The 25,991-nt window shown below is 40.0% G+C and overlaps 1 protein-coding gene across 2 annotated transcripts in view; it reads right to left on the bottom strand.

The window, feature by feature from the left end:
* LOC124788097 (pyrroline-5-carboxylate reductase-like) overlaps nucleotides 1–25,991 on the bottom strand; it is a 78,334-nt gene that overhangs the window by 37,280 nt on the left and 15,063 nt on the right. For both annotated transcript variants that reach the window (XM_047255213.1, XM_047255221.1), the window contains 2 exons: nucleotides 14,136–14,293; nucleotides 2,374–2,455 (listed from right to left, as the gene is read on the bottom strand). In XM_047255213.1, coding sequence (XP_047111169.1) covers nucleotides 2,374–2,455; nucleotides 14,136–14,293 — 240 coding nt within the window. The remainder of the gene's footprint in view (nucleotides 1–2,373; nucleotides 2,456–14,135; nucleotides 14,294–25,991) is intronic.

The raw sequence follows: 25,991 nt of genomic DNA, 5'->3' as shown, positions 1-25,991 counted from the left end.
AATGGTTCAAATGTGCCTGGGCAGAAAACTTACCTTTGTCTGGACCCATGTTGCAGATTGAGACACTGATAGACCTAAATTGCTTGTAAATGTGGAGGTAAAGGCACCCACAGCATGGCTGGACAGTTTCAAAGCTAAGCACAACATTCTGTGAAATGATGTGTGCGAGGATGCTAAGGATTTGCAGGAAAGTGTAGCAACAGAATGGAAGACAATACTGTACAATCTAATTTCAAATTATGACCCAAAAAACTTGTTCAATGTCTGTTATCGTGCACTGCCTTCAAAATCTCTAGCAATTTGAAGAGAAAAGTGCACTGGTGCAAAAATGTCTGAGGAAAGACTAACTGTACTGCTGTGTAGAAACATGTTAGGTGAAATGGAGAAGCCATTGGTGATTGGAAAGGTGGAAAAAACACATTGTTTCAAAAACATAGACATCAGTAAGTTTCCTGATAGATGATGAAGCAATAAAAGGATGTGGATGGTGAGTGGTCTTATGGAAGATGGCTGATCTCTCTCAATGCCAAAATGAAGAAAGGAGATTGTGAAGGTTTTCTTTTCATAGACAATGTAACCTGCCACCTGAAAGTCAAAGCTAGTAAATGTGAATTCAGCTTGGTTCCCACCAAATTCAACCAGCTGTTGCATGCATAATCAATGTTATGCAATTTGCAGAATGCACCAATTCACCCACATTTTGGAACTATTGTATGGTGCAAAAAATTGAGCAGAAAAAAACAATTTCAATTTTGAACAGTTAATTCAAACAGATTTCCCTCCTCGATATGTGTCAAAAAAACATGAACTGTAACACAAATAAATGTGGAAATAATATGTATGTACACACAACATAAACAAATTTAAAGTTAGAATAAAAATACAGAAATGCCATATTGTTCGTGAGTTAATGTAAGTCTAGTGTTCTATTGTACAATATACAGTATATGAAAACCTACCGTACAGGAGTGAAGGTAAATAAATACATGCATAATTACAAATTTACACTTTTATTCACGATACCTGACATTTTATGTAGCGTACTGAATTATGCGCGATACGGAAACTTGCCCAATTTGGGAAATTAATTTGATGCCATGCGATTCCGTTTTGAGCAAGTTTTACTGGAATAATAATAATAATAATAATAAGCAGAAGAAGAAGAAATTATGTCTCATACTACTTAAAAAGAAATCACTGAGTATATGCACTATCTGAACGGAAGTATCAGGACACCTACTAGCGGGCAAAATATGGAGGTGGTGTCCACCCTTCACCTTTATGAAAGCTCTAACTCTTTTGGGGACACTTTAAATCATGTATCTGAATGAATGGAGGAATGGTAATTTCTTCCTCAGCAGGTGTTGAGGCATTCTATTGGGTTCAGGTCAGGACCCTGAGTAGGCTAGCCCATTTCAGCAATGTTATTGTCTAGGAACTATTGCCTCGCAGATGTTGCTTCATGACTGGTCTTGATTTAGGGGTGGTTGTTCTTTCGCATTTCCATTTCACAATCACATCACCAACAGTCGACTTGGGCAGCTTTGGAAACGTTGAAATCTCCCCAATTGATCTGTTTCTCAGAGGACATCCAATGACTAGACTACATTCAAAGCCAATAAGCACTCCTGATTGACCCATTCTGCTGTTACTGCTTCTCTACTAACAACACAATAACCACCCCTACTAACAACACAATAACCCCACCTCCCTTTATACTGGTAGGTCTACCTCTTGCGATAGCTGGTGGTTTACTCTACATTACAAAGAGGTGTCCAGATACTTTAGTTCAGATAGTGTATAGAGCAAAGTTTTCCAAACTCCTACACACTCATTTGGTTGTTCACATAAGCCAGCATAAAAAACCATTAATACATCTAACATTTGTATTTATCTTTTCATGTTTCTTTCAATACATTTTAGAAATATACCAATGCAAAGCTACATGTTATGCCATTACGAGACAAACACCACAAAATAATGACACCAAACAAATGGCATGAATTAAGAATGTCATTCGTCTTAACACCCAACAGGGCAAAAACATTATTTTTCCACAAGTTGTAATATATAATTCACAACTGTATAAAAGAGATAATCTCTTCACTCTCTCTAAGCTTTAAGGACTTGTGACTACTTAAGTTAAAATACCCTCTCCCAATTTAATTTTCACTGTAAACTTTTCTCTTTGTGGCACCATTTATTGAACTCTTGTTATCCAGTGTTCCATCCAAGCATTTAGTCTAATTCTAGTTATTCACTGTTGGACTACTTTCCATACAGGCCTGTTCTCTCCACTTTGTCCTACACAATAAAGTCCAACAATTTATACTTTCCTAAGTATATACAAAAGATAAGAGATTACAATCATACCCGAACAGCCTGCTCCAACTAGTACTGGTGTGTTTGGCATCACACGGATGACACGAGCATCTGGCACAATCCTATGAATTTTCTGAAAAATTTATGCTGTGTTACAGATGAGTCGACGCAATGAAATGTGAACATATGCAAATAAGATTATAACAAGTGAAAGCAAAAGATGTGACAGAGTACGGAGAGATAAGAAATCTGTTTTCCATTTCATCATTTAACGTCACCAGAAATTTCATTCCTTAATACACTGAAGTCGCACTTTGTCTTTGATTTCTGTCCAAAACACATTTCTCAGCAGCCATTTTCACTGGGTGTAAATAAGTCTCCTCCTTATAACCTGACAAGCTTACATATCACATGTTGCTGCTGGTTCATAAAATCACCTAAGAGGAAAAACTTAATGGGCAAATAGCACTAAGAAGAGATGTTATAGTGGAAACAAAGATAGGTAGATTATAACTGTCACAAAAGGGTGTCAAATGCGCTGAAACATAAAACTGAACTACAAATGTGTGAAACACATGGCGATGTTGCTTACTTTGAAAAGCATGTGATAAACTCTCCAAAACAAAATTAAAAATCTTGAAAACAAATGATATCACACCAATCTTTTGATGCAACATAAAAAGGACATATGTAACAAATAAATCAACAATCCTACATTCAAAATAAATAAAACTACGTTACCAAACACAGTATAATAATAACTGTATTACTTCTATAGAATGTGCATGGGCTGATTCAAGTCGGTTCCAGTTCTGACAGGATTCAGTGTTTCAGTTTGTGAATTCATCTACTACATTCAAAGCAATATTGCTTCAGCATGTTGCACTGAACTCTGTAATGTCAATTTCCTACACATGTGTTCCATATTTCACACAAAAACCAAATAATTTTCAATGCTTTTTGAAGAGCAGCTTTTGCCACAAAAATTTACACACATTAACATTTCTAAAAATACCACATTTTATATCAAAATCTAAACCTTCTGTGCTACTGTGTTTTAGAATACAACAATCAGTTGTTGTGTTGTAACAGACTTCTCATAGAAATACTTTTCATAATTTTGACCAATAATCTTAACAAAAACAATGTATCTATCTTCATTATCTACCTGCTAGTACAAAATCAAAAATGAGCAATGTTTAACAACCAATTGCACATTTAACTAATATTTACTAATGATTCCCTTTTTTTTTAGTTTAATGAGTGACTGCTGAGGGCATTTAATGGGGGCTCTACCACACATTTTATACTGCCTGAGACCACCGGTCGACCTGTGTGATACCAGGTATGAGGTAGACCAAGACAGTTTTATGGGTGCCTGCCATGCGGTCTGCTGAAGGGCTCATTGTATCTCTCAAGTAGAACTCTGGTGCTGGTACCACTTATAGACTGACACCTCAGACGACTACCCCAGCAGATACTAAATCCCCCTCTCCTGTGTATAGTATTCACTTCCGTATGTTCCTGAGGTTTGCTTCAATGTCATCCCCTTTTCATTCTATCACTAAGGGATGTAGACTGTGGTTCTTAACCCCACAGAGCTACTTTAAAGGATCTAACTCCTTTGTGTAAAACAGCTTCAAACTCTTGATTACTTTACAAATGAATGAACGTTTTAAATATTTGACATTCAGAATGTAAACAAGAAAAATTTTAGATAAGGTTTGAAATTATGTTTAAAGTTTGTTGGAAACCCTGAAGTGCACTAATTCTCAAATACTACATGAATATAGTCTGGGTCACCCCCACTCTCATCCATTTAGGAGGTAGGTGCTCCTATCCCCACAGTGCTTCTTTCCAAATATCAAGTGATTTATGTACTAAGTTTGGTTGAAGTCGATCCAGTAATTTAGGAGGAGACGTTGAACCTACAAACCTATAGAGGTTGGACAAAAATATGGAAACACCATGAGAAATATACACTTGAACATAAACACAGACACTAGCCAAGCCTGCAGGTTGTGCTGATGTATATGACCACAAACACCATCTGTGCAATGTCCCCAACATGTTCCAAATGCCAATCATGGTCAGAACAGTGTTGTGTGTAGTTGCGTACTAAGTGGATTTAAACATGGTCAAAGTGTTGGCATTCATATGGTACGTGCATCTGTAACCAACATAGCTTGACGTTTCCAGAGGCACCACTTTGAAGATTTATAAAGCATACAGGCAAAGCTAAGAAACATCATATGCTAAGTCACATCACTGATGAAAGTGCGCATTGAGTGATAATGACACAGTTATTGGAGAGGACTGTGACAAAAAGAAGATGAGGCAGCTACAAAATTCACTGCAGAACTGAATGTCAGACTTGTTAACAGTGTCAGCACCAAAATAACACAAAGGGAGTTCCAGAAACAGGGAGCTGCAGGGTGGGCTGCAATTCCAGAATCGCTCACCAATCATGCAAATGCCCATAATAAGAAAACGGGGTGCTGAAGCCAGTAATTAAACTTGGACTATGGAGCAATAGAAGAAAGGCATTTGGCCAGATGAGTCTTATTTCATACTGTTTCCAACTCCTGCCCAGTTTTACGTTCAAAGAGTGAAACATGGTGGTGGTTTGGTGATGATTTCAGCAACCACATGATGGTATTCTATGGGCCCCATGGTTACTCTGCAAGGTCACATTACTGCTGAAGATTATGTGACCGTACTGGCAGATCAAGTCCATCCCATGATACAATGTCTGTGCTACAATGGAGCTGCTGTGATCCAAAATGACAGGGCCCCAGTTCAAACAGCTCACATTGTCCAGGACTGCTTTTAAATGTATGAGGACGAAGTGTCTCAACTCTCCTGGCCACCAAAGTCAACATATCTCAATATTATTGAGCTTTTGTGGTCTAATTTGGAAAGAAAGCTGTGCAATTGCTAACCACCTCCAACACCTCTACCTGAATTTGCTGCTATTTGGTAGGAAGAATGATATAAGATTCCCTCAAAAACCATGCAGTACCTGTACTGAACCATTCAGAGACAAGGCAAGCTGGTTTGGATACCAACAGTTTTCCTATACTGTATCAGGGATAGTAATGTGTTGTGTTTTCGGTGTTACCACATTTTTGTCCACCATACACTGAGGTCACAAAAATCATGAGATAGTGACATCATCAGCGTGTACATGCTGACAAGGAAAAAAAAATTTCCATGTTTCCCGGTTAAATTACACTTTTTCCCAGATAAAAATACACATTTTCCTAAGTGAAAATATACCTTCTCTGTGTTAAGTGACGGTACTGTAAAACTTATCAATTCTTTGAATGGTACAGTTTTTATATACCACTTGCCGGCGCTTTAGGAAATGAAACCTAGCAAAAATATATCACGTTTTGCAAAGATCTTTGCTGTGCAGCAACATGTATGCTGCATATTTTCGTATTACAAAAGTATAAATACGAATTCCACCAAACACAGCACATTAGTTTATGAAGCACTGAAATACAGATTGCGATGCGCTTTTGTCAAGCAATCATAGCTCATGTCACGTTATCTCACCAGAAAATGAAAGTAGCTATTCACAACATACGACACTTATGTGTGCAAGGTGTTTTTTAGTTGTATATGGCACATTTTCTTTGCAACTTAAGTTTTACACTGGCCTTTTTCTCTCTTTTATGTTTTATTGCTGCAGTATTATTCTACAGTAGTGGGCTAAAGTAAAATTCTTTGTTAGACTATCAGCTCCTACCAGCTGAAATTACAAAAATTTAACTCAAAACTAAGACAATTACAAAATTCCTGGAATTCTAAAAAAATTCCTAGGTTTTTCCTGGTTTTCTCTCCGATAAAGAACTTCCCAGTTTTTCCCGGATTTCCTGGTTGTCGCAGCAAATATACACCTTGGACATGTACATTTAGAAATGGTGGTAGTATCATGTTCACAAAGTACAAAAGAAAGCAGTGCAGTGAAACAAATTCTGATGTGATTATGGCAGCATGACAGGAACGTGGAATGGTAGCTGGAGCTAGATCCACGGGACATTCCATTTGAGAAATTGTTAAGGTACTCAATATTCTGAGATCCACAGTGTCAAGAATGTGCTAAGAATACCAAATTTCAGGCATTCCTTCTCACCATGGATATCACAATGGCCAGCTGCCTACACTTAACACCCGAGAGCAGTGGAATTTGCACACTGTTGTCAGTGCTAACAGACAAGCAACACTCTGCAACGTAACCACAAAAATCTTGTCAGTGCTAACAGACAAGCAACACTCTGCAACGTAACCACAAAAATCAATGTGGGACATACGACAAACATATCCGTTAGAACAGTGCAGTGAAATGTGGTGTTAATGGGCTATGGGAGCAGGTAATCGACTCAGATGCTTTTGCTAATAGCACAACGTCACCTGCAATGTCGCTCCTGGGCTTTTAATTTTATCAGTTGGACCCCAGACAACTGGAAAATCTTGGCTTGGGCAGATGAGTCCCAATCTCACTTGGTAAGACCTGATGGTAGGGTTCAAGTGCTACCACAAAGCCATGGACCCAGGTCATCAACAAGGCACTGTGCAAGCTGGTGGCTATATAACGGTGTGGGTTGTATGTACATGGAATGGATTGGGTCTTTTGGTCCAACAGAACAGATCATAGACTGGAATGGTTATATTAGGCTACTTTGAGACCACCTGTGGTCATTCATGGACTTCATGTTCCCAAACAACAATGGAGTTTTTATGGATGACAATGCGCCATGTCACCGGACCACAATTGTTAGCAATTGCTGGACAATTTGAATGAGTGATTTGGCCTCCCAGATCACCCTACATAAATCCTATCTAACATTTATGGGACACAATCTAAAGGTCAGTTCATGCACAAAATCCTGCTCCAACAACACTTTCACAATTATGGACGGCTATAGGGGCAGCATGGCTCAATATTTCTGCAGAGGACTTCCAATGACTTATTGAGTCCATGCCATGTCCAGTTGCTGCATTATGGTGGGCAAAACGAGATATGACATGATATTAGGAACTTTTGTCATCTCAGTGTATGTACCAAACATACATTTTTATAAGATATAAAGATGGCAAGCAAATGTTTCTAAATTTTTAATATGTTGCTGCTAGACAGAAATTTGTGAACCTGCATTTTTTGTACATAATGCATGGAATGAATGACCACACAATAATTAAGTTCTCTCTGATTCACCTAGAAACATCCTGATAAAACTGAAGACAACAGTCTCAGCAAGAAGTATATACATTTTCTTGAACACCTTTTGAAATGAAAATTGTTGATCAACTAATAAGAGCAGAATACACTATCAGCAAGGTTCCTACAAACTTAAGCTATGTAAGCACAATAATGAAACAATTCTTTTACAATTAACAGCAAGCACAAATCATTTCAGATACTTTTTTTCAGATTCAGTATTAGCTATCAAAGCAACATTAGAACCAGAGTATTTTCTACTTTGCTATGAACTTAATAATGTTGTGGATGTGCAAAAATATTTTTTTCTTCCACTGTGATATTTTAGCAATGGAAGACAAAAATGCATCAATTCTTACATGTATATAACAACACTTCTAAGTTATTGTCAAGGACTGTAAATCTACTGCATAACAATCTTGACACTACTATAGCTAGAGTGAAAACGTTTTTCTTCTTGCTTTAACCATTGACTATACATTGACGACAATGACAACAATGACAACAATGATGATGATGATGATTATGATTATAATTAAGCATTAAAAGAGGCTAAAGTACTTAGTTATCATTTCCTCAGCTCATAGGAAAAGTGACAAAGAGATTTGTCAGCTACAGGGTCTGTGACCATGTCATCGCAGCTGAAAACACGAGTGGCAGTAGCTCTCTAGCAGGATAGTTAGAAGTGAGAGGAGAACACAGGCAGCTAAAAACTAACTAGTCACTGAAGGATACACTAAGAAGGGTCATCACAGGAGTACAACTAAAATGAGGCAACAAATTAAAATGAGGTAAGGAAATGCAGACAGTGTGGACTGGAGAGCTAATTATCTTAAACAGTTAGATAAATAAAATACACACACACAAAAGTTTAAAAATATGTGACAATGCGGAGGGAGAAAGAAGCCTGAGGCCACATGGGGCACCTGCCACAGCAAGAGGTACTCTGTCCACAACCAACCCAGACACCAAACATGAAGGTTCGTTAAATTTTGTTGTAAAATCTGTTTTCCCTCTGGGAACTTAGAACTTTCATAGCTGCTAACCCATCATCCACAAGTATCTAGGTGATGAGGTAAGCAAGTTGACAGCTCATCTCAAACCAGCCAGCAGACCATACTTAACAAGAATATGGGCGGTCGTGAGAGGACTACCAAAGCTGCAATGAGGTGAGTCCTCCATACACTAATGGAACCTGTGAGTAAGTCTGTTGTGGCCTACACACAGTCAGCACAGTACAATGGCAACTTTCTGAGAAACCTGAAGAGAAGTATGCCATGCTTTGGTGGTGCTCTCAATTGCTCTCAGCTTGTTGAAGGTTGTGGCGGCCTGCCATCCCATATCCCAGGTTTTCAAAATGTGATGTCATAGTTGCAATCTTGAGTCTGTGCCTGGTACTCAAAGTTTGTCTCCAGTGATTGCTTTTATACAAGTTTGACTCAAGTAGTTGCTTATTTACTTAATTTGTCAGCAAGTTCATTTCCCGGAATATCCACATGGTTCAGTGTCAAGATGAATGTTACTGGAGTTGTGGTGGTCAGCTAGTAGATCTTGGATGGTAGCAATCAAAAGGTTTCTGGGGTACTGTGATATGCCTGGTATACAGCTCATGGACACTCTACAAACCAGGAAGTCCTCTGAGGCGAGACTTTTAAGGTACTGCAGAACCCATGATATAGTGTCCAATTCTGCAGTTTATACACTCACACACTCTGCAGAGAATACTTCTCGTGCCCCTTGTGTGTGCAAAAGCAACTGCAGAGAATACTTCTCATGCCCCTTGAGTGTGCAAAAGCAAAACTGGCCCAGTCATTATTTTCAGTCCATTCATGCAGATGCTTGTGAAATATGGATAGTCAAAGAAAACTGAACAGAACAGGCATCAAAGAATGGTGGGATCAGCATTTTTCTTAGGGCCTCAAACGAAGTCCATCTGAATCATAGGACTGGGTACATACCACAGAGGGTGCCGAGAGGGGACTCCATGTCACAGACATGAGTGGACTGTTAGAGGTCCTTGCCTAGAGCTTCCAATTGTATTCCAGTTGGTCCACCCATTTTTGGGTGATTCGTAAACAGTCTGAACTGCTGGTTGTGAAACAGAGTTGAATAACACGGATGGGTATGCGTCTGACAGACTGTGTCAGTATAGTTTGCCAGTTGCTGGTATCTGACCCTCAGTGGTGGCATACCAGCTTCCATCTGTAGACTATCTACAGGGCTTGTACCAAAAGCTCCATCTGTGTTGGATAGGGTCTAACAAGCTCAGAACTGACGGTGCTGTCAACCTGTAAGCAATACATTGTGACAGGTGGAATAAAATCAAAGCATTTTAGAACCACAAGAGAACTGTGTGGTCTGTGCACCATGTACTGGTGAGAAATCTGAGGGTATTACATTTCCCCATGTAAATTTGCCTTGAGCTGACATACATGAGGGTAACCATGTTAACTTATTGCCAAATATGAGACTAAGAAGTTTACAGTTTAAATGACTTCAAGTAACTGATTACTGAGGTAAAGTTCTGGGTGTGAGTGCACAGACCTGACTCTACAAAAGTGTACGACGGACTCTACAAAAGTGTATGACTCAAATTTTCATGGGAGAAAACTGATACCCTTGATTCACGGCCCAGTTATGTACTTTCTGCAAGGCCCCCTGAAGCTGACTCTCTGTGGTGCACCACGATGAAGATCTTTAATACAAGCAAAGATTGTCCATATACTCATACAATGATGGTGAGACCGATGATCCCACTGCAGCCATGATGTCACTGTGATGGCAAAGAGAATTATGGTCAAAACTGATTCTGAGGGACCCCAGGTCCCTGTACACATTTGTCACTAAGAGCCTGTCTGGACCCAGAACAGTCCTAGGCATAGAAAGTTCTGTATAATAATGGGTAAGCAGGCCTGGAGTCCCACTTGTGCAGATTAGACAGAATATGATGGTGCCAGGTGGTATTTTACACCACCAGCAGATCAAAGAACACAGCAACCAATTGTTGGCAATGTGTGAAAGCACTGCGCACTGCAGATTCCAGACAAATCAATTGGTCTGCAGAGGATTGGAATGCCCTAGAGCCACTGAAATTGTGATAAATGTCCTTCGAATTCCAGCAAACAACACATGTCCACAGTTGACCATTATTTTGAATAATTTACGCAGTCCATTTGTTGGAGAGATTGGTCAATAAGTAGTAAAAATTTGCGAGTCTTTTCATGGAGAATAATAATACTCTCCCACCACTTGGGTGGGGGGTGGGAAGGGGCAGGGGTTGAGAGGGGATGGTTGTTTGGGGGGGGGGGGGGGGGGGGGGGCAGCGAACTCCCTTACCAGCTAAACAATGAAACGGAAAACCCCAAGAACATGTTTTATGGTGTCATTGCTAAGGTTTTTAAGGATTTGATTATGGATTTTATCGAGTCTATGCTGAAGTGCTACAGAACTCTAATTCACTAAATGAGCACTGTGTGATTCAAGCATGTACATGGTCAGATAAGTAGTTCTAATTTGCCATGCACATCCAGGTCAAGAAGTTAGGATGGTAGTTACTGCATCACGGTACACGCACGGACAAAAGAAATTCGTGGATTTTTCCCCGATTTCCCGGTTAAAAATGCACTCCCCCCCCCACCCCCCCCCCCCCCCACCCCCCACCCTCCCCACCACATGAAAACACACTTTATCCAAGGTGAAAATACATTTTTTCTGTGTTAAGCGACAGTATACTTTCCCTAAGAGCTGTAAAACATGTCAGTCCTTTAAATCTGTAAAGGTTTTATACATCAGCATAGAGCTCCCCAGGAACTTAGAAAATGAAACACAGCATAAAAACAATTTCTTTTGGAAAGATCTTTGATGCGCAGCAACAAGTACACAGCGAATTTTCTTATTATTGAAGTACAAACACGAATTCCACTAAGTACAGCGTATTAGTTCCCAAAGCACTGAAATCTAAATGTGCTTTTGCCAGCCAATCATAGCTTGTGTCACCACTCTTGCCAGCCAATGACAGCAGATATTCAGAGAATATGACACTTGATGTAGTCAGCCAATGACAAAAAATTAGCATGAATATATGAATAGGAAAAGTTAATGGTTTAAGTTAATATACATATAGTACAACAACAAGCAAATCTCGACTTTCAGATGTAATACCAGTCCTTTTTTGCACGTGTTACCCTTTGAGATATAGCAAACACAAATGTGCCAGTAAAATTTTAAATGGCTGGTCTTTTGGGCCAGACATTTTTCTAAGTGGTTGGTCCTCAAAGTATTAAGAACTGAAAGAAAGTCAAACACTTTGTGATTTAAGAAATTCATCATACATTCTCACAAGTAACATAATTCATCCTGCGTCGGAGGAAATTTACTTTGAAAGTGATGCTTCTCAAAACGCCATTTGCAATATTTTCCCTATTCGAAATAGGTTTGTTTCAACAGTTGCCACAGAACGCCAGAAAACAGACACTACTACAAATGCGCAACTACAATGACACAGGAAGCCCCTGTTTGGTGTTTGCTCTGCTCATGTGTCTTTCAGTACATTTGTGTTTGGAATTTCGTGCATAGCAGGGCACCACACATGACCATGTGCAGCACTGCAGCATGCTGTTGGGAGAGGACGTACAGTGTTATTGTGCTTCAGGTAATTGTTTTATCATATCCTATCCAAATAAAGAACGCAAAATGAGAAAGCGGTCTTTGGCATAATATTCATTTCGTAACTGGACTGTAACATATATATATTTTTTAAATTGTACTCTGCAGTATTGTTATCTAGCATTTCCAGTTACATTTACATCCCCAAAGCACTGCAAAAAGCTAGTAAGAATGAATACAAATTTCATGCAAAAACAAAAAAACAGTTGTATGTATATGCCTGAACTAAGGACAATAAGCTTTTCACGACTTTTTCAAATGGTATAAAATATTAGCAAGGTTATCTGCAAAGACAGGAAACTGTGTAACTGCCATAGCCTTGTGGGGAGTTACAATGATAAAACACAATGTGCTGCCAGACTTACAAATTACCGAAGAATGGCGTTCTGTAAATTTAAGATGTAAACAATACAAATTAAGAAATAACATCATGCTTAGAGAAGGTTATTGAAAAATATTGTGTCTCCCAGATGGCAGATTTGTAAAATTCTGCTAAACCCATCTATATATTTGTAACAAAACATTTTATTCAATACTACAGGCCAAATTTGCTTACTTAGTCATCTTCTAATGAACATTCACACATGTTTGTATGCCTATAGCATTAACAGATCTTGCATCGTGTCATAAAAGAAACAGGACATCAGATACTCCAAGAGCACTGGAATTTCGTAAACCATACTAAAATACATAATTTGGCTTAAAGTGGACATTTGTAAGTCCAGATTCACACTAAAGTAGGCCCCTTTCTGATATTATGCTTTTCAGTGTGGTTCGGGATGCAACCAAGTCAGCATCAAGATCTTCATCCGTTTATAATGTCAGGTCCTGATGGAAAGTGACTCTGGAATCCTGTTCAGCTTACTATGAGGAGAGATGGTAACTGGCATATCCCCAAGCTTGTCACAGATCTAACATCCCTCTCCTTGTTTAGCATTCAGTGTTTTGAACAACAAATATCTATTTCTCTTCTTGTATATTGCAGCAACATCTCCAAACCAATCCTCAACATTTTCAATGAAAATCCATAACTTCGTTGTAGCAAACAATTCTGCATCAGTTCTGGAGCTTACCAAGAACTGGGCAGTCTGTCCACCTCCATTTTTCCTTTCTTGACTGACGCCAAGGCATGGCCAAAGATGGAAACGCCATGGGGTTGTAAGCTTCTGCATAAAAATATTGCTTTGTATCTGTTGAGACAGCCTTGCTGGCACAGATACGGATGTGTGTCATTTGTTTCATCGAAGGTCATCCACCCTGATGCCACTCACTCCGACTGGAGGCTCTCCCCATGGGCACCACCCTGCCACAGCACAGGCTACCTGGAATAGTAGCCATTGCCGATAGTCCCAGCGCCCCGGAATGGCCAGGCACTTACTCCTCACATACATGGGGATATTACAGCTCTGGCATCAACAGTGTAATCCCTGCATTATCAGGGGGCTACAACTGTGAGGATACATGATGACCACCTGCCTGCCCAAAACAGATCAGCTACAGTAGTGGACTGAATGTAAATATAAATCCATTCTAATAGTAGGTGCAGAGATCACAGTGCATGATGGGCAAACTGTCAATGTAAAAGCATCATTAGGTATAGGACTCCTTTTATTCACCTCTTATGACAGGCAAGGAATAACCACAGATCGATTCTAGTCCTTCACACAGCAGGACTGGCTACACATTCTGCAAGGATTTATTACCTCATACACTACTGAAAACACAAATAGATGCTCAGTACTGCTGAGTTACACAAATAACATTTGAAAAACTATTAGTTTTTTGTTCATCACTAAACAGACCGAAATGCACAAATAATTACAAAGGAGTGGGAGAGGTCGGCACCTTAAACATGAAAATAACCGATTTGAGATTTATGCAAATCAGTATTAGCCGAATACACAATGAAAACCCATCTTACCTCCTCAAGTACTTTCAATGGCACGCCAGCCAACAATGAAACAAAGAGTTTATTGCTGACCGGTTGCTTCAAAGTATTTTTTATGTCCATCAATGCTGCATCCAAGTAAATTGGTTTCATTGCGAGAAATATAACATCAGAGTTTTCCACAACACAACCTGGAAATGATTGAAATAACTGTCAGGATCAAATTTTTCTTGGAAAAAAAAAAATTCTATGTCTTACGAGAATGTAAAATGTTCACAGCCATAATTTTCATGTATTACCTACAATCTCCAAAAATCAAGCCTGGATAGTTAAAGGGCATAAATTTTGAGCAACGAACAAATACTTAAAATTTTATGTTGTTATCAAACAAAATGACACAAACATTTCAACACTGTTTAATTCAGTCAATCTATGTTTTTCTTACAAGGGAACCTCCCCATCGCACCCCCTCAGATTTAGTTATAAGTTGGCACAGTGGATAGGCCTTGAAAAACTGAACACATATCAATTGAGAAAACAGGAAGAAGTTGTGTGGAACTGTGAAAAAATAAGCAAAATATACAAACTGAGTAGTTCAGGGGAACATATGCAACATCAAGGACAATAGGATCGCAGGAGCGCCATGGTCTCGTGGCAACGTGAGCAGCTGCGGAGCGAAAGGTCCTTGGTTCAAATCTTCCATTGAGAGAAAATTTTTATTTTTTATTTTCAGTTTATGTGACAAACTCTTATGTTTTCATCACTTCTTTGGGAGTGATTATCACATCCACAAGAAAACCTAAATCGGGCAAGGTAGAAGAATCGCCAAGTGTACAAGTTAGATGGGTCGACAACATATTCCTGTCATGTGGTGCACATGCCGTCACCAGTGTCGTATAGAATATATCAGATGTGTTTTCCTGTGGAGGAATCGGTTGACCTCTGACCTTGCGATAAAATGTTTTCAGTTCCCATTGGAGAGGCACGTCCTTTCGTCTACTAATCACACGGTTTTGCGATGCGGTCGCAAAACACAGACACTAAACTTATTACAGTGAACAGAGACGTCAATGAACGAACGGACAGATAATAACTATGCAAAAATAAATAAAGTAAAATTTTCACTCCAGGGAAGACTTGAAGCAAGGACCTCTCGTTCTGCAGCTGCTCACGCTACCACGGGACCACGGCGCTCCTGAGCTCATATTGTGCATGATGTTGCCTATGTGGCCCATGGACTACTCAGTTTGTATATTTCGCTTATTTTTTCACAGTTCCACACAACTTCTTCCTGTTTTCTCAATTGATCTGTGTTCAGTTTATCAAGGCCTATCCACTGTGCCAACTTATAACTAAATCTGAGGGGGGTGCGATGGGGAGGTTCCCTTGTTAGCACATATACCAAAATAATATGATAAATGATTTTAAAAAATGAAGTTGTAAGGAAACAACACTCCTATTAAAAGGGTGAAGGCAACAACTGGTAATTATGTCACAGCAGCGATTTGACAGAAAAATTACAACAAATCAAACTAATGGAATGGAATCAGGAAATTTCTATGGCACAAAATAATAATTTTTACACCTTTTGAACCTCATAGCTCGTCACAATGTCATTTATTACATAACTCCAGGTAAGTTCCCTCTGAACATTAATCACTGGAATGCAACATTTATAGTAACAACATTTTTTTCACATGATTTAATTGTCTAGAATGAATTACCATCTGAAAAAAGCTGCACAAATATCCAGGCAAATCTTGAAAAGTTTTCAAAGAGATGTAAAACTAGACAACCAGCTTTAAATACTCAAAATAGAAAATTGTGCACACCATAAAGCACAAAAACACAGTGTCCTATGATTACAATACCAATGACTAACAAATAGAAGCAGTCAACTCATACAAGTATTTGGCTGTAAAAATGTTCACGAATATGAAATGGAACGATCTCGTGGGCTCAGTTGTAGGTAAAGCAAGTGGCAAACTGATTTATACGAGAATCTGCACAGAGGCACTTAAGCAACCATTCTTCCAGTGCTCCATATGCAAATCGAATGGGAAGAAACCCTGCCACAGTACAATAGGAGTACCCTCCACCACACACTTCGTAGTGGTTTGCGCAGTATGTTTGTAGATGTTGATATTGCTATTTTCTGTGTATATAATTTTTAAGCGATGTAAGGGAAAAATGTAGCCAGTGTAAAATAAAAAAGAGATCGTTTGCAATATACTTTTGTATCCTGTTGTAGCGATGCAAGGGGGCATCGAATTTGTTATAAAAGTCAGTAAATTACTCAACAGACAGAATTTTTCAGTACAGGTATTTTGTTCATTTCAAGCAAGTGTCAATTCGTGACAGACACGAGTTGACTGTGATCTTGACCCATTATAGCAAGCTAATAATTTCTCTCGGACTATAAATTTTTTTTAGTCATCAGTCTACTGACTGGTTTGATGCGGCCCGCCACGAATTTCTTTCCTGTGCTAACCTCTTCATCTCAGAGTAGCACTTGCAACCTACGTCCTCAATTATTTGCTTGACATATTCCAATCTCTGTCTCCCTCTACAGTTTTTGCACTCTACAGCTCCCTCTGGTACCATGGAAGTCATTCCCTCATGTCTTAGCACATGTCCTATCATCCTGTCCCTTCTCCTTATCAGTGTTTTCCACATATTCCTTTCTCTCCGATTCTGCGTACAACCTCCTCATTCCTTACCTTGTATGTCCACCTAATTTTCAACATTCGTCTATAGCACCACATCTCAAATGCTTTGATTCTCTTCTGTTCCGGTTTTCCCACAGTCCATGTTTCACTACCATACAATGCTGTACTCCAGACGTACATCCTCAGAAATTTCTTCCTCAAATTAAGGCCGGTATTTGATATTAGTAGACTTCTCTTGGCCAGAAATGCCTTTTTTGCCATAGCGAATCTGCTTTTGATGTCCTCCTTGCTCTGTCCGTCATTGGTTATTTTACTGCCTAGGTAGCAGAATTCCTTAACTTCATTGACTTCGTGATCATCAATCCTGATGTTAAGTTTCTCGCTGTTCTCATTTCTACTACTTCTCATTACCTTCGTCTTTCTCCGATTTACTCTCAAACCATACTGTGTACTCATTAGACTGTTCATTCCGTTCAGCAGATCATTTAATTCTTCTTCACTTTCACTCAGGATAGCAATGTCATCAGCGAATCGTATCATTGATATCCTTTCACCTTGTATTTTAATTCCACTCCTGAACCTTTCTTTTATTTCCATCATTGCTTCCTCGATGTACAGATTGAAGAGTAGGGGCGAAAGGCTACAGCCTTGTCTTACACCCTTCTTAATACGAACACTTCGTTCTTGATCGTCCACTCTTATTATTCCCTCTTGGTTGTTGCACATATTGTATATGACCCGTCTCTCCCTATAGCTTACCCCTACTTTTTTCAGAATCTCGAACAGCTTGCACCATTTTATATTGTCGAACGCTTTTTCCAGGTCGACAAATCCTATGAAAGTGTCTTGATTTTTCTTTAGCCTTGCTTCCATTATTAGCCGTAACGTCAGAATTGCCTCTCTCGTCCCTTTACTTTTCCTAAAGCCAAACTGATCGTCACCTAGCGCATTTTCAATTTTCTTTTCCATTCTTTTGTATATTATTCTTGTAAGCAGCTTCGATGCATGAGCTGTTAAGCTGATTGTGCGATAATTCTTGCACTTGTCAGCTCTTGCTGTCTTCGGAATTGTGTGGATGATGCTTTTCCGAAAGTCAGATGGTATATCGCCAGACTCATATATTCTACACACCAACGTGAATAGTCGTTTTGTTGCCACTTCCCCCAATGATTTTAGAAATTCTGGTGGAATGTTATCTATCACTTCTGCCTTATTTGACCGTAAGTCCTCCAAAGCTCTTTTAAATTCCGATTCTAATACTGGATCCCCTCTCTCTTCTAAATCAACTCCTGTTTCTTCTTCCATCACATCAGACAAATCTTCACCCTCATAGAGGCTTTCAATGTATTCTTTCCACCTATTTGCTCTCTCCTCTGCATTTAACAGTGGAATTCCCGTTGCACTCTTAATGTTACCACCGTTGCTTTTAACGTCACCAAAGGTTGTTTTGACTTTCCTGTATGCTGAGTCTGTCCTTCCGACAATCATATCTTTTTCGATGTCTTCACATTCTTCCTGCAGCCATTTCGTCTTAGCTTCCCTGCACTTCCTATTTATTTCATTTCTCAGCGACTTGTATTTCTGTATTCCTGATTTTTCCGGAACATGTTTGTACTTCCTCCTTTCATCAATCAACTGAAGTATTTCTTCTGTTACCCATGGTTTCTTCGCAGCTACCTTCTTTTTACCTACGTTTTCCTTTCCAACTTCTGTGATGGCCCTTTTTAGAGATGTCCATTCCTCTTCAGCTGTACTGCCTACTGCGCTATTCCTTATTGCTGTATCTATAGCGTTAGAGAACTTCAAACGTATCTCATCATTCCTTAGTACTTCCGTATCCCACTTCTTTGCGTATTGATTCTTCCTGACTAATGTCTTGAACTTCAGCCTACTCTTCATCACAACTATATTGTGATCTGAGTCTATATCTGCTCCTGGGTACACCTTACAATCCAGTATCTGATTTCAGAATCTCTGTCTGACCATGATGTAATCTAATTGAAATCTTCCTGTATCTCCCGGCCTTTTCCAAGTATACCTCCTCCTCTTGTGTTTCTTGAACAGGGTATTCGCTATTACTAGCTGAAACTTGTTACAGAACTCAATTAGTCTTTCTCCTCTTTCATTCCTTGTCCCAAGCCCATATTCTCATGTAACCTTTTCTTCTACTCCTTCCCCTACAACTGCATTCCAGTCGCCCATGACTATTAGATTTTCGTCCCCCTTTACATACTGTATTACCCTTTCAATATCCTCATACACTTTCTCTATCTGTTCATCTTCAGCTTGCGACATCGGCATGTATACCTGAACTATCATTGTCGGTGTTGGACTGCTGTCGATTCTGATGAGAACAACCCGGTCACTGAACTGTTCACAGTAACACACCCTCTGCCCTACCTTCCTATTCATAACGAATCCTACACCTGTTATACCATTTTCTGCTGCTGTTGATATTACCCGATACTCATCTGACAAGAAATCCTTGTCTTCCTTCCACTTCACTTCACTGACCCCTACTATATCTAGATTGAGCCTTTGCATTTCCCTTTTCAGATTTTCTAGTTTCCCTACCACATTCAAGCTTCTGACATTCCACGCCCCGACTCTTAGAACGTTATCCTTTTGTTGATTATTCAATCTTTTTCTCATGGTAACCTCCCCCTTGGCAGTCCCCTCCCGGAGATCCGAATGGGGGACTATTCCGGAATCTTTTGCCAATGGAGAGATCATCATGACACTTCTTCAATTACAAGCCACATGTCCTGTGGATACATGTCACGTGTCTTTAATGCAGTGGTTTCCATTGCCTTCTGCATCCTCATGTCATTGATCATTGCTGATTCTTCCGCCTTTAGGGGCAATTTTCCACCCCTAGGACAAAATTTTATGGATTATGAAATACAAGTTCTTGAAGTTTATTCAGAAACAGAAATGTTTGATTAATAATTACATGCCATAATTTATTTGTTTAATATAAAGGTGTTTTGAATTTTGTATGCATAAAAAAAGTTAATTTATGTGCAGCTTTCACTCTGAAAAGAGTTATCACTTAGAGTGCTAGAAGTGCATGTGTACAGTTCACTGATCTATGTGGTGAATTTTATTTTGCGATCTTTATCCAAATGGAGAGTAAATCCAGTTTCATTTAAACTTTACGTGAGATAGACACATCAGGTTATTACAGAAGAGTCGTTTAGCCCATTAGGGAAAACTGAAACCTGCATGCTCGATTTGAAATACGTTACACGCCAGTGCGTGATCAAACTGTCCAGTAAATTGCATACAGTAATTTCAAATGCAGTTGGACTTAATGCACAAAGTTGGAAATTAATTTTGAGTCTAGTGCTGAATTTAAAAAAAAAATGAACCGAAAGTTTATTCAAAATATCGAGGTCCAGTTTTAATTGATACATGCATCACCTTGCTGATTAAGTTGCCTAGCAAAACTGTAAACCAGCTTAATTAATTCATTAGAACAATTTGTGACATATTAAAGCCCATAACACACACAAAATGTTACATGAAGTTTGCTGACTGTATGAGTGTATGAGAGTGTTTTTCTTTCCATAAATGCCAATAAACCGGCAGCTTCAAAAGTTAAATTATTAAGTGTTGTGTAACTTCATTAATTGTCCTACACCACCACAGAACTTGTATCATGTCTCTTCACAAGAGATGTCAAGAAGCCAGGATAAACAAAAAGAAGAAAAAGACTAAAGAAGAGGCAGCATCAGTATACTGTCCTAGAATTGGTTCAAATGCATGCTTATACCAAATAGGTCTACTAGGGATAAAGAACATATATACAAAAGGGCAGCATCTATGGTGACAGGTTTGTATGACCTGTGGGAGTGTCACAGAGATGCCGTAAAACCTGAACTGGCAGATGTTTAAAAATGGATGCCAGCTATCCCATTAATGGTTAACAAAGTTTTGGGAACCAGAATTAAATGGGGTGTCTTTGACTATCATTTCCAATATGGATTGAGGCAAGATGATACTAAATGCCATATGCATGGAGACATTTAAGGATTTAAGGAACCATACTTCCAGTGTTCCATACACAAATCGAATGGGGAGAAACCCTAACATGGTAACCTCCACCACACACTCTATAGTGATTTGGTCATATGTATTTAGATGTTGATATTGCTATTTTTTGTGTAAATTTTATTTAAGTGACGCAAGGGCTGAATGGATGAACTCCAATGACGCATTTAAGGGACCAAACTACTAAGTCACTGGTCCCTCCATCGTGGGTTTGTTGAATCAATAAAATACTTCTAAACTGAAGAAGGTGGACACGTAAAATGACCATTAGCACGTTCATTGAGGATAGAAAATGTAGAAGGGAATAATAAAAACAGCTATAAAGGACAGGTAAATCCCGTAATGTGTGGATATTATGCTGACCAAAAACAGCCGAAAGCTTCCCAGGACGTGTCATGAGGAGAGAGCCACACTTGCGCATCCGACTGGCAGCCCCAGTCATTTATATAAAACTGATCAAAAATAATACAAGTAAATAAGATAATGTCCTTTTATCATATTGCCTGACAAAAAGGTGAAGAATCCAGGAGAGGAGGAGGAGGAGGAGGAGGAGGAAACTAAATGAAACTTCACGGGTTGAGATGGCAGGTGATGCTACTTCAACGAATACAAAATTGAGTCAAATTTACAAAAAACTTGACAGTATCAGCCTGCATACAGTATGACATTGCACCCCCTTTGACTTGAATGCATATACTAATTCAGTTGGGAAGAATGTCTTAAGTTTGTTTCATCCTCTCGAGGCAAACTGGCAAACAACTGTTTTAATAGGTCCTTAATATACTGGATAATGGCAACAGAACAGAACTGATGTCTGAGCTGGTCTCTCGTGTTCTACTAGGGACAGATCTGGGTACCTTGCTGGCCATGGGAGTACCTCAACTTTGAGCAGACAGTTCATAGAGAGACGCTCCATGGGGACAAGCATTGTCCCGTTGAAAAACGAGCCCCGTGATAAAGTCATATGAGAGATAACACTCGAGGATGAAGGATGTCCGAGACATGCCGTTACACTATCAGAGTTCCCTCAATTATTAACATCTCTGACGCAGAGTCACATCCGATGAAACCAGGAGTAACACACTGCTGTGCTTCTCCATAACATTGGAAGACTAGGATCTCTCCCCAGGTCACTCACCGAGAATGGTCATCCAGTGTAGTGCAGAACTGCATTTACTTTTAAGCACAATGCAATGCCATTCATAAGCAGTCCACTCTTCCCAGTCACGGCACCACTCCAAATACAGACTTTTATGCCTCACGTTAATGGTAGCCTAGACATAGGGTGGTAATTTTCTAGTCAGGCTGCTGCTAATCTCCAACCAATGATGCAGGATGACACAGAATTTTGCAAGGAGTCTATTACTTGTTCTCAGGTGGGGAGCATAGACTTGAAGGTTTTACAGTGATCTCGGTGCATATTACAGCGATCCTCACTTGTGGTAGTATGACTTGATAGACGAGAACTTTGACTAAGGATATGCCTGCTGTCACATCCTCATGCAGTCCACCATCGGGCCACTGTTAGTAAGTCTAAACACTGCACAATTTGACTGGCCAGCTAGCAGATACTTACAATGAAGCTCCTTTCAGTCTCTATCGGGTATGTTAACAATATCTCACACAAATAAGTTGAATCTCTGTCTCCATCACAACAGTCCCTTATATACCCTCCCAGGCCTACTAATAATACTAAAAGTGTACAACACTAATGCACTCTGGTGGCCAATCTACCTGTCTCTCAGAATTGCAACTGTAATGATTTCCCACTCACTATGAACTGCAGTTTACAACTCCCATTTCTATTGTAACATGCCATTACTGTTATGCACTGTTTCTGATGTTTGTGCCCATGAGATTCCTTCTTGTTTTTCGCAACTAATGTTTTTGAAAGAAACATCATGTAAAAAAGGTCAGTTTCAGCAGCACTGCATAAGGCATTGCAGTTAGATCTTCTTCCTCCATTATCATCTTTCCCCAGTGACAGTCAGCTGCCGCTTGCCATGCCATTTTTTCCAGTTTGACAGCCAACCTTCACTTGCTGCATACAAGTTACTGGCACCAACTTCTTTGTTAAATGCAGCTGCTTTTTCCTTTACTATCAGGTCACTGGAATTCCTTTGCTGTGTTGTTTTATGAACCATCTGTAAAGAGGAACATCCAGTCCTTCATTCTCACTCTAATGCATAGCCTTCCATTATGCTAACTCACTCTCCATCTGGGTTGCGTTCTATCACATATCATCATTCTTCTTTTTGATGTCATATACAGTTGCTTGTCCAGCAATGTACTGAGCAGCAGTGGCTTTGTGCTACAAACCTTGGTTCAACTTATCTAAAATTGAAAGTTTCTGCTTGAGATCTAGCAAAATGTGTTTCCTTTAAGAAGCCATGCAACTGAAATGCAAAGAAAGGAACAATTTCAAATACATATAGCACTGTTTAACATTGTAATTGACTAGTCACACTGTTGCATGCCATCATTCGTGGTTGTGCATGTCATTTAAGCTAGAGTGACTAGAGGCCATGTGTGGGCCAGATTACTGAGAGGACAGTCTACTGAGTGTTGGATCAGTGAGAGTTTAGTGTAACAAGATGAACAAAACTGGATAATAGAAAATTATAGTTTCCGAGCAGACTTTACCCCGTCAGACAATATCACAAATAAGCAGCAGAACACTGCAAGATGTAGAGTCTTTTACACCAGTTAGCTAGCTAGTTTTGTTTTAGGGCGCAAAAACAAATGAGGTCAAATGTGCCCAAGTCAGAACTGTAGAACACGAAAAAAATAAATAAATAAATAAAAAATAAAAATTAGTTAAAAGTGACTACACGTTAAGCCCAATCAACAGAAGGAAAGACAGCTAAAAGCAGGGACTTGAAACAGGGTTGACAGCTCACATGTCATTCACTAAAATAGCCGATAACTCCAACGGCAAATAAATGAGAACATAAGTGGTTAAAAAGTGGGCATTCCATCAGGAAATGACAAACCATCGAAGGTTGAGGGCAATGAGCACAAAGTGGTGGGGGAGCACCACTTAACAAATGGTGATAGCTAAAGAGATAGTGCCCAATACGCATCCTAGCTAAAATGATCTACTAATGGCAAGAGGCCCGAGTGGAGGTTGTCCAAGCCACTGGGAGAGGCTCCATTCCCCCGGAGCTTGTTCCCATGAATGGAAGACAAATGGTGATGCCAAAGTGACACCACCTGCTGACAGCCGGCAACAAAGAGATTATCAGAGGGAATGGAAGAACTAGCAGGCCGAGGTACGAGAACTGCATCCTTGGCAGCAGCGTCAGCGGCCTCATTTCCTGTCAGACCTATGTGACCAGGAAGCCACATAAACATCACAGGGGCTCAATCAAGCAAGAGCAAGTGACAGCTTTCCTGGGTCTGTTGCACTAAGGGATGGACAGTGCATGGCACACGGAGGGTCTGAGAGCGTTGGAGAAGATGACATAACTGAAAAGCCTGTATCTCTGGATGTACTGCATGGCCTTATACAGGGTGAAGAGCTCTGCAGTAAATACTGAGTAGTGTTCTGGAAGCCGATACCAAAAGTTGTCAGTGCTAATGACAAAGGCACACCCAACAATATGTTCACTGTCAGTCCGAGAGCCATCAGTGTACATGAATGTACTATCACCAAGTTTCGTGCGATGGTCGGTAAACTTATGGTGCTTAGAGCAAGGCTGGAGTAGTGTCCTTAGGAAGAGAATGCAGGCCAAAGTGAAAATGGACCACCACACAAAGCCAAGGTGGTGAAGGGTTCACATAGTACTGGGAAAGGGGCAGGTAGAGTAAAGTTAAGCTGCCGGAGCAAGAGCCAAAAGCGAACTCCAGGAAGTAACAGAGAAGAGGGATGTGCCCAATACCAGTGGTCAAAGAATTCATCGAAAAAGGAGGCATAGATGCATAAACGAAACACCCATAGTCTAATTTTGAACGGACAAGGGACCAGTGCAAGAGTAGGAGGGTGGTCCAATCCGCTCCCCAGAAAGTAACACTGAGGACATGTAGGACGCTGAGGGATTGTGTATTGTGGGCAGCCAGGTAAGACACAGAGGAGGACCAAGAAAGTTTCCTATCGAGCATGAGCCCCAGGAATTTCATAGTTTCAACAAACAAAAGAGCAACAGGCGCAATATGTAAAGATGGTGGAAGAAACCAATTGCACCACCAGAAAGTCATACAAAAGGTTTTGTCAGTGGAAAAACAAAAGCAATTTTGAAACTTCCTGGCAGATTAAAACTGTGTGCCCGACCGAGACTCGAACTCGGGACCTTTGCCTTTCGCGGGCAAGTGCTCTACCATCTGAGCTACCGAAGCACGACTCACGCCCGGTACTCACAGCTTTACTTCTGCCAGTATCAGTAAAGCTGTGAGTACCGGGTGTGAGTCGTGCTTCGGTAGCTCAGATGGTAGAGCACTTGCCCGCGAAAGGCAAAGGTCCCGAGTTCGAGTCTCAGTCGGGCACACAGTTTTAATCTGCCAGGAAGTTTCATATCAGCGCACACTCCGCTGCAGAGTGAAAATCTCATTCTGAAAAGTAATTTTCTTTGTTCCTTGAGTAAAGACGATCGAGACCCCACTGAAGACATCGCTCTTGAAGACAAGTCCATGGAGAACTGCAATAGATCACAAAATCATCAACGAAAAAGGAGCCAGGGATGCCCAGCGGGAGACAGGCCATAATAGGATTTACGGCAATAGCAAAGAGGATGATGCTCAGGATGGAACACTGAAGCACATTGTTTTCCAGGATAAAGGTGTCCAACAAGGTAGAATCCACACATAACTTGCAAGGTCAGTCTTTTAAAAATTCCTGAAGGAAATGGGGCATGTGGCCAAGTAAGCCTCATGTGTAGAAAGTACGGAGGATACCAATCCTCCAGCAGGTGTCAAAGGTTTTTTTCAATCGAAAAACATGGACCCAGTATGGTATTTGAACAGAAAACCATTCATGAGATGAGTTGACAAAGTGACGAGATGGTCAACAGTAGAACAGATCGCTCGAAATCCACATAGTGCAGTGGTCAGTAAATTGCAAAACTTGAGCCACTACACCAGCTGGCCACTATACCGTCACTTTGCATTACTGAGCTTAGGTATGGGTATGACAGTGGCTTCACCCCAGTGTATGGGAAATGTGCCCTCTGCC

This window comes from Schistocerca piceifrons, chromosome 1 (genome assembly GCF_021461385.2).
Source record: "Schistocerca piceifrons isolate TAMUIC-IGC-003096 chromosome 1, iqSchPice1.1, whole genome shotgun sequence".
NCBI classification, from domain to species: domain Eukaryota; kingdom Metazoa; phylum Arthropoda; class Insecta; order Orthoptera; family Acrididae; genus Schistocerca; species Schistocerca piceifrons.
Note: the sequence above shows the minus strand (reverse complement) of the source record. Positions and strands in the feature narration are given on the sequence as shown.